At 57.7% G+C, this 15,067-nt stretch overlaps 2 protein-coding genes across 3 annotated transcripts; one reads left to right on the forward strand and one right to left on the reverse strand.

The window, feature by feature from the left end:
• Positions 1-269: 269 nt before the first annotated feature.
• LOC308358434 (leukocyte immunoglobulin-like receptor subfamily B member 3) lies at positions 270-6,769 on the forward strand. Its single transcript, XM_080828613.1, has 12 exons — positions 270-573; positions 795-830; positions 997-1,284; positions 1,446-1,745; positions 1,974-2,255; positions 2,563-2,862; positions 3,161-3,226; positions 4,055-4,171; positions 4,526-4,562; positions 4,641-4,678; positions 4,891-4,940; positions 5,590-6,769. Exons 1-12 carry the CDS (start codon positions 525-527, stop codon positions 5,734-5,736), a joined length of 1,710 nt encoding a protein of 569 aa, XP_080684739.1. The 5' UTR covers positions 270-524; the 3' UTR covers positions 5,737-6,769.
• Positions 6,767-13,320, reverse strand: RPS9 (ribosomal protein S9). Of its 2 annotated transcripts, XR_013968253.1 has the most exons (6): positions 12,818-12,851; positions 12,518-12,633; positions 12,287-12,409; positions 7,882-8,068; positions 7,632-7,800; positions 6,767-7,042 (listed from the first exon to the last, which is right to left on the reverse strand). XR_013968253.1 is itself a non-coding variant. In XM_080827638.1 (5 exons), exons 2-5 carry the CDS (start codon positions 12,612-12,614, stop codon positions 6,865-6,867), a joined length of 585 nt encoding a protein of 194 aa, XP_080683764.1. In that variant the 5' UTR covers positions 12,615-12,633; positions 12,818-13,320; the 3' UTR covers positions 6,767-6,864. The 2 variants fall into 2 exon arrangements, 1 of the variants encoding a protein (XP_080683764.1); XM_080827638.1 differs by lacking the exon at positions 7,632-7,800 and having other exon boundaries at positions 12,818-13,320.
• Positions 13,321-15,067: the final 1,747 nt, after the last annotated feature.

Genomic DNA, 15,067 nt, shown 5'->3' on the forward strand with positions numbered 1-15,067 from the left:
ACGAGTCTGTCGCCTCACCAATGAGTCCCCATGCCTGGCACCATGACCGGATGTGGCCACTGCTCACTAAACAGGGGCTGATTGCCAGCGCGGTGGGAGGAAGGACGAAAACTTGCATTGACAGAAGCTCAGGAAAGGGAAGTGTCTCAGCCCAGGACAGAAGGCTCTGTGTGCGGCGGGGCAGAAGCAGAACTGAAATGGGGCTGATTCCCAGGCCCTGCCCTACCTCCCCCAGCCTCGAGTGCTGGAACCAGTTGCTCGCTAGACTTGGGCTTGCTGGGGAGGAAGCAGAGGGAGTGGGGTCTGGCGAGACTCAGTCTGGTCTGAGAGGCCCCAGGACCCGCTGCTCTCGGGTCACCCTTCAGGGAGAGAGAGGCCCTGGCGGGGGCTCTTCCCCTTCCTGTGAGGCCCCACCTCTAGGACCCGTGATGAGGAACACGGGGCCTGGGTTGTACCACACCCCGTGCATCTGTCTGTCCAGCACACGCTGAGGACTTTATAAGCTGTCTGCACAGCTGGGGACCATGGGAGGCAGCACCAGGACCCCGACCCTCACTGCTCTTCTCTGCCTCGGTGAGATATTTGGAAAAGAGGAGGGATGGGGTCGCTCCCCTTCCTGCCCCCAGGTCCTGGTCCCTGGGAGACCTCAGGACTGGGAGGATCAGTAGGGGCAGAACATCTGGGGGGGAGGCGTGTGCTCAGCCCCAGATGTGACCCCAGCACCCAGGGGCCCAGACCAGGCCTGGAGCAGCTGCAGGTGGGTGCGGGAGGCACTCACGGGATCTCTCTTCCAGGGCTGTGTCGGGGCCTGTGGGACCAGGAACGGACAGGTGAGTCTTCCCCAATCTCCTGTCTCCACCAACGACCCCCTAAGCAGCCGGGGGGCACAGAGGGTCAGGGCTGATGGTGACTTGTGTGGGAGGGGCCTTGGGGTGATAGGTGGGAAGCTGAAAGGAGAAGGGCCCCCTTGCAACTCCCCATCTGATTCCTTTCCAGGGACCCTCCCCAAACCCTCCATCTGGGCTGATCCCAGCCCCATGGTCACCAAGGGGAGCCGAGTGACCATCTGGTGTCAGGCGTCTCTGCAGGCTGACGGCTACTCTCTGTATAAAGACAGGGTCTCTGTGCCCTTGGAGACCTTGGAGACCTCATGGGATTCCAGGAACAAGGGCAGTTTCTCCATTACATCCATGAGCTCACACGATGTAGGGCGATACCAGTGTGTATATCAGAGCGGGGAGAGCTGGTCACAGCTGAGTGACGACCTGCCCCTGGTGATGACAGGTGAGGGCAGGAGCTGGTCTCCTCCCCCTGGGCCCCTCCTCCAGGCAGAAGGGAATGGAATGTGGCTTCAGGGGGACCCTCGCTCACAGCCCACAGTACATGGGGTCCCTGGGGTCCGTGGGGTGATGGACCCTGTAACCAGCTCCCTCTTTCTCCCTCAGGAAAGTATGACGCACCCTCCCTCTCAGCCAACCCAGGCCCTGTGGTGGCCTTGGGAGGGAACGTGTCCCTCTCCTGTAGCTCATCGTGGCCACGGGGGTCATTCCATCTGCTGAAGGAGCGGGGGGCTGATGCGTCCCAACACCTGGAGTGGACGTTCCGTCGTGAGAAGGGGAAGGGTCTATTCCACGTGGGCCCCGTGAATACCTCCCATGCGGGGACCTACAGATGCTACGTTTCTCCCGAGTCATACCCGGATTCGTGGTCACAGCCCAGTGACCCTCTGCACCTTCAGGTCACAGGTGAGGGGGTCCCTGCCTCACCCCATCTACCTCCTGGGCCCAGATGACTAACCTAAGCTATATGCCCAGTGGAACCCTGGGGTTGATGGGGGGTGGGTGACACTGTCCTCCCGGGGCCAGAACCACAGGTGGGAGAACTTGGGGAGGAGGGGCCCAGGAGAGCCTCACTGCAGGCCCTGGGCCAATGCGGGGAGTGCGTCCCCAGTACCACTGTCCCCTGCTGTCCAGGTGTCTACAGGGCGCCCTCCCTCTCGGCCCAGCCGGGCTCCCTGGTGCAGTCTGGAGTCAGCCTGACCCTCCAGTGTCGCTCAGAGACTGGGTTTGACAGATTCGCTCTGACCAAGGACGAGGAGCTCGGAGCTCCCCAGCGTCTAGAAGGGCAACCCAGCCCCAACTTCCCCCTGGGCCCTGTGAGCCAGATCCACGGGGGCCGGTACCGATGCTACTGTGGGCACAAGCTCTCGTCCACCTGGTCGGCCCCCAGTGCCCCTCTGGGTGTCCTGATCACAGGTGAGGAGCCCCCTGACCCATGTGCTAACTGTCTGCTCAGGGCCTGGGACCACGGTTGCCCCTGGGTGATGGGGTCCAAGGAGAGGGCCAGGAGCACAGGCTGAGGTGGGGATGTGGTCTAGAGACAGGGACTGAGAAAGGGACAGTGAGGGCCATGGAGATAAAGGACACCCATTCAGAGAGACGGGAGGTGCTGAGAGAGGTCCCACACAGAGTCCCTGGGAGAGGATGGTGACCCCCCAGCCAGGGTCAAGGGCATGTGGGGAGGGGGTGGCTCTTTACATGTCACGACCTTCCTCTCCCCCAGGAATGTATGTGAAACCGTCCCTCTCGGCCCAGCCGGGGACTTCAGTGTCCTGGGGAGAGAACGTGACCCTGCAGTGTCGCTCAGAGATGTGGTTTGATACCTTCCACCTGTCCAAGGAGGGGTCCCTCGCTCCTCCCCAGGTCCTTCGTCCGCAGGACACAGCAATACCTTCTCGGGTCAATTTCATCTTGAGTCCCGTGACCTCAGACCTTGAGGGGACCTACCGGTGCTATGGCTCACACAGCAACTACCCCTACCTGTTGTCACAGCCCAGTGACCCCCTGGAGCTCCTGGTCTCAGGTGAGGGGCCCCAATCCTATCCTCTTTTGTCCTCAGGGGAGTGCCAGGGCGGGATGGGAGTGAGGGGGTCACAGGTGACCCTCTCTGGCATGGCTTGTCTCTGGGGTGACCACAGGGCTCCAGGAGTTCTGAGCCTGGGCCAGGTGGCAGGTGGGGTGGTCATGGCAGAGGGAAGGGGGAGAACCCAGTGCGGGGAGGGCAGAGGGCAGAGGGAGACGGGGAGAGCCCGGTGGGGGGAGGGGCACCCTGAAGGGAGGAGCACACAGCCCCGCCCCTCACCTCCCTGTCTTGGTCCCAGGAGGCTCTGAGGATGCAGCCCTCAACCCACAGAGGGGTAAGCGGGGTCCCTGGCGGGAGGTGGTGGGTGGGAGGAGCTCAGCCCAGTCTTGCCTCAGCCCCTTCCCGCCATTTCCGTGGGAGAAAGCTCCTTCTCACTGGGACAATTCCTTGGATTGCAAACCTGAGTGCAAAGGGCAAGCAGGTGGCTTCATCACTGTGCCTGGGGCAGGCGGGGGCAGCAGGCTCGCACACAGGGTGTCTGAGCTCGCCTTCACAGGTCGGGGGCTCGGCCTGAGAGCAGCTGGGGAGTCGACAACAACAAGGCTTGGAAGTGACACCCCCAGGTTCAGACCCCAGTTCTGCTCCTTCCCAGCTGTGGGCTCTTGGACAAGTCGCGTCCCTCTCCGGGGCCCAGGCTCACCATCGGCACAACAGGCCTCCCGCCACCTTCCGCAGGCTCGCTGTGAGATTTCAGTCAAAGTCACGGCCCTCCCTCCTGCCCTCGCAGACGCACACACTCCAGGTCCACACAGGCCCCTGTGGGGCGTCAGGCCTGTGCCGAGTGGGAGATGGGTCTGGGCTTGGGTCTGGTGGGGCAGCTCTCCACTCCCGTGTTCTGTCTGGAGGGCAAGGGGGCAGCATGAAAAAACCCCAAATCCCGCAAGGGAACCCACGGCCCTGGTTCCAGTCTTAGCCCTGCTGCCTCCACACTGGGCGACCTGAGACATGTGAATGACCTCTCTGTGCCTCAGTTTTCTGTCTGTGGAGTGGGCGGGAGGGGCAGCAGTCGTCTGCTGGGTGATTGTTGATGGGGTCAGAGCTGAATGCACAGAACCGAGCAGGTGCCGGGCACACAGTAGGCGCTCAGGTAAATGGCATCACGGGCTCGTTCATGGTGTTGCTCCTGCCCAAGGTCCCCACTGGTACCTGTACGTCCTCATCGGGGCCGCGGTGGCCTTCGTCCTGCTGCTCGGCCTCCTCGTCTTCCTCCTGGTCCGACACCGGCGTCGGGGCAAAGGCAGGAAGCCAGGTGAGAAGGGAAGGGGGTGACGGGTCCCAGGGGCTGGTGGCTGCCCGGTGGGCCGACCAAGGGTGGGCTCATGGCAGCGGCCAGAGGGAAACCAGAGTGGCAGAGAAGGACTCCAGCATCTCCCAGCGAGAAGCTCTAGAAAGAAGGGTACACGTGGGCATGTGTGAATATTGTATCCTTTTGCCTTTTCGAAATTATGAAATGTTTGGAAACACATACAAGCTTTGTTTTTTATTGTTTAGCACTGCTTTCTCTGTACGGAGGGGTGGGGGCGGGGATCATAAAGATCCTCAGCTTAAGGCCCTGGGAGGGTTCGGGGATGGGGGCCTGAGGCTGATTTGCAACTCCCTGCAGCAGCGGCAGCGTCTGAGGACAGAGGCCTGCGCAGGAGGTAAGCGCAGCCAGAGACCCCGACTCCCGCTAGCCAGCGGCCCCCACACTGCCGCTAACACCACTGTCTCCTCCCCAGTTCAGGTCCTGAGGCCGGCGCCCAGGAGGAGACCTTGTGTAAGGGGAAGCCCGGGCTGCCCTGGGGGAGGGAGGAGGCGGGCCCAGAGACATGGGTGGGCAGGGGCGCGGGGGGGGGTGGGGGTGGTGCCCGGTAGACAGCATCTGACTCCCTGTGGCTCTGTAACTGTCACTGTCTGTCTCTGGGCTCCTGCCATGTGAGCTCTTGGGGGATCTTGGCTAGAGAGGGGCCGCCTTGTTGTCTCCACCAGATGCTGTCATCAGAGACAAACAGCCTGAGGACAGTCAGCACGACAGCCAGGTGAGCTCCCTGTGCTCCCGAACAGGGAACCCCCTGCCTTCCTGCTCACGTGGTAAACCCAGCGGACACTCCACCCAGCAGCAGGCCTCTCCCTTCTGGAAGCCCACCGTGCTCTGTGCTGCTGTGACCCCACTCCCCTGGGCCTCTTCTGATCTCCAGCTGCTGGGACACTCGGGGCGAGTGGGCAGAGTGGCTGGTTAGGGCTGAACAGCCTGTGCCCCGCACAGAGGGGCGCAACTCCACGCCCTGGGCCTGCAGAGGCCGGGAGAGGGCGCCTCCGCAACTCCATACACCCTGGTCCTACAGCGACTCAGCCCTCTGCTTTCCGTTCCTTCTTTCCCCAGCAACCCACGGCATGTTCATGCGCTTCACCCTGGCCACCGAGCTGAGCCCCCTGCAGGGGGCGCTGGGTCGGCCTTGAGGGCCCACCTCAATTCCTGCTCCAGCCTCCCCCAGCCCCAGATCCCAGGCCCCACCCCCAGTGTCCACACCACAGGCATTTCCACCTCACACCCCTCCCCCCAGATACACGGAAGGAGGCAAGAATGGGCTCAAGGCCACCCCTCACTGTCTAGCAAGGCCCTTAGCCCCGCGGGGAGTGCCATCCTCTCCTCCCCAGCCTCGTGCCTTTCCTCTCCCCCGGCTCCAGGCTGCGGTTTCTGAAGACCCTCAAGATGTAACCTACGCCCAGCTGAACCACTTGGCCCTCAGACAGGAGACAAGTGCACCTCCTCCCTCCCAATTAGGGGAGCCCCCGGCTGAGTCCAACGTGTATGCTGCTCTGGCCATCCACTAGCCCAGCAGACTCATACCGCCCACCCCAGGGATCTGGAAGGCTCCCTGCAGGGACCCTGGAAGGCCCAGGAGCTGCCCCGCCAGCCTGGAGGTAGGACACGGACCAGGAACTCGGGAGACCTTGTGGAAGCGGATTGCTTCCAGAATTTCCGTGACACAGCGGATCGTACAGTTCCTAGAAGGATCCACAGGGAGCCCCAACACTGTTCGTTACCAAGCGGCAAACCTCTGTGGTGTGCTGGGAACACAGCCCGAAGCTCCAAGAGCTGGGGACCTTCTGGAGGCTTCCCGGCGGCTTGGCAACATCCCAGGACCCGGGGCTGTCACGCTGAAGCCGAGCACTTTCAACTGACCTGAGTCCAAGGCCTCAAAAGAGGGACGCGTGGGCAGCGAGGTTGCTCAATGGCAAGGGCGTCCCGTTTCCCGAGACCAAGCCCCTTCCTCTGTCCCACGCAGCTTCTCTACAAGGCAGAGGAAAGGAAAGCTGGTCTCCCTCCCCTGCAGAGGAAGGGAGCGGGGTGCCTCAGCTGTCCCCTCCCAACCACACCAATGTAAGCGTTGAAACCAGCCTGTCCTTGCTGTCCAGCGCTCCCCAGCAAATCCCAATTGAACTCGTTTCCCCTCGCCTGCAACCCAAGGGTCAGCCTTCAGCCCCTGACAAGCCTAACCCGGACTTCTTTTTCTGGGGGCAAGGTCCCAAGTGCTAGAGATGCTGGGCTGGCCGTGCCTCCACTTGCTACTTCCTCGCCCAGAAAGGAATCCCCCCACCCCCATGCAAGTAACTTGCTTGAGAACTTCCCCTAACACTGCTGGTGTCCCCACCGAAATACGGAAGTGTGTTTGTGCTGCTCACCACTGTACCCCTGCCCCAAGGAGTAAGGACCACCAGCTGGCAGGCTCGCCAGGCCCTTCTGAGGCGGCGGCCGGACCAGCTGGAGGGAACGTGGTCAAGGACCCGGCCTGCGCCTCTCCCCACCTGAGGCTGCTACGTTCAGGAAACGGAGGCAGACAGATACACCAATAAACACCAGTTCCAAAGCATTGGTTCTTTTATTACGTGACTGGGAAACTAGACAATCCATGGGCCCCTGGGGGTGGGGTGGGGGACGGATGGCAGGGAAGGGTGGGCTCAATCCTCCTCTTCGTCATCACCGGTGCCAGCCCCACCCTGGCCCTTCTTGGCATTCTTCCTCTTGACGCGGCCCGGGCGGCCGCCCCCATACGGAGAGCGCAAGGAGAAGTCAATGTGCTTCTGGGAATCCAGGCGGACAATGAAGGATGGGATGTTCACCACTTGCTTTCGGACCCTGGAGGGGGGATGGCAGGTGAAGGGACGGGGAACAGGACCCCAGTGGGAGGAAACACTACTGCTCTCTGCTTGGACTCTGACTTGGTAGGAAGGGTGTTTCCGGCCCTGTAGCACCTGTGTGTTCTGGAAAGCTTTAGAGCATCACTCAACTCAACCAGACCATGAAGTAAGAAGGGAGAGCCCTGGTGGCAGCCAGTAATCCAGGGTCAGTCTCAGAGTGGAACTGTGCCAGGCACAGGGCTTTACTCTCAGAGTCCAGAGTGCTAACCATTACACCATGGAACCAGGGCTTTACTCTCTAAGGTCAAGTCTCCCCGTTCCCGAAGCAGCTACCTGAGATTCCGTTCTACAACATCTGACAAAGGGCAAACTGAGCACCCAGAGAAAAGACCCAGTTGTCCCCCCAAGCCAGCAGACTCCTATAGTCCTGGCACCTGAGCATCAGACCCCGGGCTGTGGTCAACTTGGCAAATTAACACTGGTTAACAGTACCAGGCTCTGGACTGAGTCCACGAGTGGACCCGACAGCTGCATCCATGAACCCACCCACACCAGCTGAGGCCCACCTGGGCACACCAAGCGGTTACCTGTCCAGCTGCCTGAAGAAGCCTTCGCAAGGTGTACGGCTCAGGCCGCAGTGACCCTTGCGCCGGGCTACAAGGTGGGGGATGAGGCTGTCCCCAGCACCCCATGAGCTGTTTGCAGGCGCCAATCTTACCCTCAAGGTGTAGTCACACCTTTTGTCACCTCCGAGGGCTGCATAGGAGGTAAGGACAGCAAACTTAGCAAGGGGGATGGGATACAAGATAGACTCAGGGAGCTCCTTAAGGGAGTTACCTGATGTGGCGCTGGCGGATCAGCACACGGGCGTGGTGGATGGACTTGGCCAAGCCCAGCTTGAAGACCTGGGTCTGCAGGCGCCTCTCCAAGAAATCCTCGATTTTCAGACCCAGGATATAATCCAGCTTCATCTTGCCCTCGTCCAGCACTCCAATGCGCACCAGTCGGCGAAGCAAGGCATTGCCTGGTAGGAGGAGAGAAAGCATGGATTGGGGTGTCTGGCTCACCTCTGACTTCATGGAGCTTAAGGAGCTCCACGGAGCTGTGACATGAGTGGGAGCGAAGAACCTGTTCCAATTTAAGAATTAATGTAGCAGCCACTGTGACCATACTCTCATCCTACCAATGAGGGCAAGTGCCCACACACACCTCTGCTCCCATCTGAAACCACCACCTTCCTTGGAAATGTCAGGAGAGTAACGAGACAATCCCTAGAAGAGCACTTAGCACCCCCTGCAAAAAACTATGCTGCTGTCACTTAGCCATTACGCCCACAATGAAGCCTGGTGGTCAAGAGCCAACCTGTAATCAGGAAAGCCCTACTAGTACACTGGACCGGCAGCACCTAGCTTCTAGACCTGAGAAAAGCTGCAGGCCAGGTAATGCTTAACAGGAGACATGGTATCTTCCCATTTCCAAATATCAACAAATATAAAATACCTAGAAAAAGATTTAACCAAAGAGATGAAAAACCTGTACACTAAAAACTGTTTAAGATATTGATGAGAAAAAGACTGAAAAGACAGAATGAAAAGCTATCCCATGCTCGTAGTTTGGAAAAATACTCTTGAAACACCAGTGCTACGCCAGCAATAAATGAATTCAATATAATCCCTATCAGAATCCCAGAAGTATTTTGTTTCTTAACATTTATTTCACAGAGAGAAAGAAAGAGCGTGCACGCATGAGCTCATGTGCTATGAGCACAAGAGGAGCTTGATCCTGGGACTCTGGGATCATGACCTGAGCTGAAGGCAGAGGCTTAACCAACTGAGCCACCCAGGGACTCCGCCAAAGATGTTATCCGTGTAAGAAGAATCAATCCTAAAATTTGTATGGACCACAAAAGACTCCAAAGCAACCTTGAAAAAGAGAAACATACTTGCAAATCATGTATCTGACACAGGTTAACACCAAGAATACACAAGCAACTCTCAATCAATAGCAAAAAACTCCAAACAATGTTATTTAAAAATGGGCAGAGACATACAGATGGCCAATAGGTACATGATCAGGTGCTCGTTGTCGCTATCCTCAGGGAAATGTGAGTCAAAAGCAGTGAGATCACCTCACACGTGTCAGACTGCCTACAACTAAAACCCAACAGACAACGGTGCTGGTGAGGATGTGAAAAAAAGGGAACCCCTGTGCAGCTGGTCGGAATGCAAAGTGGCAATCACTATGGAAAACAGTATGGAGGTTCCCCACAAGTTAACTATGATGATGCAGCAATCCCGCTTCTGAGTATTTATCCAAAAAGGATAGCGCTAACCCTACATTCACGGCATTATCACCAACAGCCAAGCCATGGAAACAATGTTAAGTGTCCACAGACAGTTGAATGGGTAACAGAGGGAGGGGAGTATATACACACAGTGGGTATTACTCAGCCATAAAAAGAATGAAATCTCGCCACCTGCAACATCGTGGATGGACCAAGGGCATTCTGCCAAGTGGACTAAGTCAGAGTCAAATCCCATGATCTCACTTGTATGTGCAATCTAAATCTTTTCTATTTTTTAAAGATTTTACTTATTTATTTGACAGACAGAGATCACAAGTAGGCAGAGAGGCAGGCAGAGGAGGGGAAGCAGGCTCCGGCTGAGCAGAGAGCCTGATGTGAGGCTTGATACCAGGACCCTGAGATCATGACCTGAGCCAAAGGCAGAGTAAAGTTTTAACGCACTGAGCCACCCAGGCGCCCCGTGTATGTGGAATCTAAACAAAACCATCAGCATCACCAAAAAATACCTCAAGATCATAAAGAGAATACATTATGCGGCTGCCAGAAGCACAGGGGAAATAGGTGGTCGTCAAATGTACAAACTGCCAATTTTTATACTTATTGTACATTACAAAATTGCTATCTTTTTTTAAGAAAGATTTTACTTATTTGTCAGAGAGAGAAAAAAAACACAAACAGGGGGAGCAGCAGGCGCCGGATCGATGCAGGGCTTGATCCCAGGACACTGGGATCATGACCCAAGCCAAAGGCAGACACTTAACTGACTGAGCCAAAGTGCCCTGTATCTTTTTCTAAGGCTTTTTGAAAGATGTTAAGTAAACTTACTGGGATCATTTCACAGTATATAGAAAAATCCAATTGCTATGCTATACATCTAGAACTATATAATGTAGTCTGCGAATTATACATTGGTTAAGAAAGAACAATAATATTCAAATATTAATTAAAAAAATGCCTGACAGACAAATAAAAAGTTTGGGATTATCTACCAGCTAGGACACTTTCTGTCCTTATGCTAGAAAACAGAAACTTCAAGAACTCGAACTTTAAAATCTCTTTATAGACTGCTACACAAAATGAAACCACCATTGGGGCGCCTGGATGGCTCAGTGGGTTAAGCCTCTGCCTTCAGCTCAGGTCATGATCTCAGGGTCCTGGGAATGAAGCCCACATCGGGCTCTCTGCTCAGCGGGGAGCCTGCTCCTCCCCATGCCTACCTGTGATCTCTGTCAAATAAATAAAACAACAAAAAAACCCAAAAGACCCCACTATCATTAAAAACAAACGTTTTTCACATTTACTACTGAACCACCACACAGTTAAAAAATGGGGAGGCCCAGCCACTCCATCAACACCAAAAAACCTTATATATGTATAACAACTGAAGTAATTTTCAGTACACACTGAATAAACTTTGTCAACACGAGTATGTCCAACAACCAGAGAGTTACCTGGGCTTCATCTGGACAAAGCAAGGTCAGTCACAATGGAAACCAGTGTGCACAGTCCTCAGAGGCAGAGGCCCTTCCCTGCCATCAAGGCACAAGACAACTGAAGTGGCTTAGTTTCTGAGCTGAAAAACGTGAAATACCAGTTTCTTTACCGCTGCCATTAAGACAGAGCCCATACCTGGATGGACCCCTGGCCACATGTTGGCTACAACTGGTTTAAGAATCTTTTCAACAGACAAGAATCAGAGAAGCGTCTTGCCCTACTGCAGCTGTCAGTGGGAAAGGCTGGGCCTCAGGCCGTACCAGTGACAAACACCTGCAGACACAGGCAGAGACTGTGGGTCCCTCCTTCCAGTCCCATGGGGATAAATGGCTTCGTTTGCTAGAAAGCCTACAGCCTGCGGTGCTGTCTTCCCCCTGTAGCTTCCACTTCTGCCACAGGAAACCACAAATACTCCTGGGTTACCTGCGGATCAACCCTGCCCAGCCGGCCCCTGCCTGCCTCTCTAGCAGGGACTTGAGCAGCTCATCTTCAGAAAGTCCCTCTGTCCTCAACGACCTGTGGCTAGCTCCCCAGACTGGGGAATAAACTCCCACCCAAGCACCCCTGGGGGGAGGGGATTCCTGAATTTTTCACCACTGTGTGAGCTATTTTTGATTAAACAAACTCCATGCCTTTCTCAACTTTAAATATGCGGGGGGGGGGGGGGGGGCCGGGGCACGCCTGGGTGGCTCAGTGGGTTAAAGCCTCTGCCTTTGCCTCAGGTCATGATCTACAAGGTCCAGGGATCCAGCCCCGAATCCGGCTCTCTGCTCCGCGGGGAGCCTGCTCCCCTCCCGGATCTGCCAAATAAACAAACAAAATCTAAAAAACAAAACAAAACTGTCCAACATGAGCGACCACCCATGCTCAGCCGTAAGGGCTCCCGTGTCACGGGACGTTTCGGTCTCAGGCGAACACCGGGACACGGGACACCGGGAGAGAAACCCAGCCAGCGCTGGGAGGCGAACCCGATCAGGACGCTACTAGGCGCGGGATTCCCAACCCCTCCCCCTTTCCACCACCAACCTAGGCTGCCCAAGCTCGGGCGCAGAGCGGCACCCAGAGGACGGCTGCGAGGCCGCCAACCTAGGGGTCACCGCCAAACCAGCGGCGGCGCGCGTGCACTGTGCCCCCACGTGAGCGTCTAGCCCCTACAAGGCACCCCTTCCACACCTGGGGTCATCGGGGAGTCCCGTACCGGTCACAGCTGCTGATGCGCGGGGTCCCGTTCCCCAGGCTCCCCGAGCACCGCAGCCCACCCCCACCAGCGGGTTCGCGGCCTCCGACCCACCGCAGTGAGGGGGCCCGAGGACGCGAACCCCGGGGGCTGTGCAGCGCACCCAGGGGGCCCGAGGACGCGAACCCCGGGGGCTGTGCAGCGCACCCAGGGACATACGAGGGCTTCAGAGCCGGCGCGTGTGTGTGTCTCTCTCACACACTCACCCTCAAACAGGCGCCGCGGGTCCTTCTCGTCCAGCGTCAGCAGCTCCCGCGCGGCCTTGCGGATCTTGGCCAGGGTGAACTTGACCCTCCACACCTCACGTTTGTTCCGGAGCCCGTACTCGCCTGCCGAGAGACCGCGCTGCTAGCGGGGCCGGGCCCCGGGGCCCACGCAGCACGCGGGCGGCCCCGCCCCGCCGCCCCGGAAGCGGAAACCCGGCCCGGGCCGCTCACCGATCAGCTTCAGCTCTTGGTCGAGCCGCGACTTCTCGAAGGGCCTCCGAGGGGTCACGTAGGTCTTGCGACAAACCCAGCTCCGGGCCACCGGCATGTTGGCTGCGGGCGCGCGCCTGCGCGGGGGACAAGCCGGGCGCGTGAGGGGCCGCCTCCGGGGCCCACTCCGCCCGCACTGCCGCGGGGCAGCCCCGTCCCGCCCCCTCCCAGCTCGTCAGCGTACTCATCTAAGGTCGGGGGTCCGCACGACCTCGTTACCCACACCCTGAGGAGAGCGCAGCGCAGCACACCCCCGCTTACCGTAGCCTCCGCGCTCTGGGAAAGAGGAGCACGCGCGCCCCGGCCACGCTTTTATATCAACGACGCGGCCTGGTGACGTCAGCGCGCACGCCGCAGGCCTGCACCAATCAGAAGGGGAAGCATTCGAGACGACAGGTCGGGCCAGAGCGGCGAGCTGAGCTGGAGGACCGTGCCCCGGTGCCGACGCGGGTCGCGGCGCACGCGCGCTAGGAAGTGGGGGGGGGGCGGAGGGGGCGTCTCCCCCACCGTCCTGCGAGGGGTCGTGTGAGTCCCGACGTAATGTTCCCCTTCTCCGGGCCGCAGCCGCACCCGCTCCGTGGAACACCCCGCCCCCCACGACACCCCCGGGGCTGGAGCCTGGAACCTTCCAGGAGAGGCCCGGTCAGTTCCGACTCCCGAGGTCGCCGGCTCTCAACGTCCCGCGGCCGCACACCTGTCTGGGCAGCCGGCGCAGCGGCCGGGCCTCCCGGACGCCTGGTGTCCTGCGCCGCGCCGTCGTCCCCGCGGGGTTGCAGCCCCGCCCCCACCGTCCCCACAGCGGGAATCGGGCCTCCCCCGGCGCGGCTCGCCCGGCGCCCGCCGCCCCCACTTGGGGGAAGTCGCGCCCCCGCGCCGCGGGCCTCCTTCCTTCACCCCAAACCGCGGCTCGTATTTTGGGATTTCCTTGGGGTTTGCGGAACGGGGGGGATGTTCTGAAACCTCTGGCTATCTGTTCGCCTCCAGCTTGGCGCCGTCCATCGCCTGCAGGAACTTAGGGTTTCTTGACCTCCTTTCCGGACATCTGGCCCGCACCCGGGCCCTGGCATGGGGGGCGCGCCTTGGAGACCCTGGGGGCGTAATTGCAGACCACCAAGAAAGCACGGAGTAAAGCAAGTCGAGGGACTTTTGGTTTCCCGGTGCGTCTAGAAGTTCTATTCACGTTACACGGTGGTCTATTACGTGCGCAACAGCATGTCTAAAAAACCCACAATGTACACACCTCAATTTTAAAAATACTTTATTGGTAACAAGTACTGACCATCATCTGACCTTTCAGAGTGGTAGTCTTTCTGCTGCTGGAGAGGCTTGCAGTTAGGAGTTAATTGGACCCGTAGGTCCTCAGGGTCAGGGTCCCCAACAAGAAAACACATAGCCAGGACAGTCGAGAAAAAAACCGCACTAGTGTCCTGTTTCACAGCTTAGACAAAACCATGATAGCATTCTGACTAGCAGCTTCTGCAGAAGCGACTTTTGCAAAACATCCTGAAATAAAACAATTAACCGTAAAACATTGGTCACCATCACAAGTTGAGGCACTTAGTCTCCAGATCAGCCCTAAAGACCATCAACGAGCGAACAATAACCCAATAGGTAAATGGGTGCATGATCAAAACCCTGATTGGGACCACTTAGCAGCCGATCTACAGCAGCCCCAACTCAAGATGCTTAAGATAGTTCCTCCAAGGAGCTTATAAGACCCCTAGACTTGAACTCCAAAACAGCGACCTTCTTGGGTTCCCTCCCTCTCTGCGAGCTTTGTACTATGCTCAATAAACTTGGCCGCCCATCACTCTTCGTTGGGTCTAACTCTTCATTCTTCGAAGCAGTGTGACCAAGAACCGTGGGCACTAAGGGAACAAAAATCCTATAATGTTGCCTCCACCATGCTGGTGGCTGCTGCCTGGACAGGGTGGCGGGTGCTGAAGACGGAGTGGATGCGGAGACTTAAAATAAGACAACAGTAAAGTTTGCCGCATCGATCGACTCTTCCTGTCCCAACTTCTCGGTGGCAGGTGATGCCGTTTGCCAGCATTTAACCGCAGTAGAACTGCTTTCTGTAGCTGCTTTCAAAATTGGAGTCGGTGCTCTAAAACCCTGCGGCTGCTTTACCAAGTCTGTGTGATCGTCCAAATCCTCGGTTGTCATTTCAACGACGTGCACAGCATCTTCTCCAGGAGTGGCTTCCGACTCGGGGAACCCCTGTCTTTGCTGCTCCTTTAGAAGTGGCTCCTCGTCGGTTCGAGTTTGACCGTGAGCTTGCCACGGTGCAGTCCCTTCTTCAGGCTCCACAGCGACTTCGGGTTCTCTTGCTCTTCCCACCACTCCGGTCGTGACTTCCTCCCCGAAGCCTTGAGCCCTTCAAAGTCATCCATGAGGGCTGGAATCCACTTCTTCCAAACGCCTGTTAAGGCGGGTATTTGGAGCTCTTCCCGTGAATTACAAATGTTCTTTTATTTTTTTAAAGTAGCCTCCACAGGCGTAGAGTCCAAT

The sequence above is a fragment of the Martes martes genome, assembly GCF_963455335.1.
Source record: "Martes martes genome assembly, chromosome: 17".
In the NCBI taxonomy this organism is placed as follows: Eukaryota; Metazoa; Chordata; class Mammalia; order Carnivora; family Mustelidae; genus Martes; species Martes martes.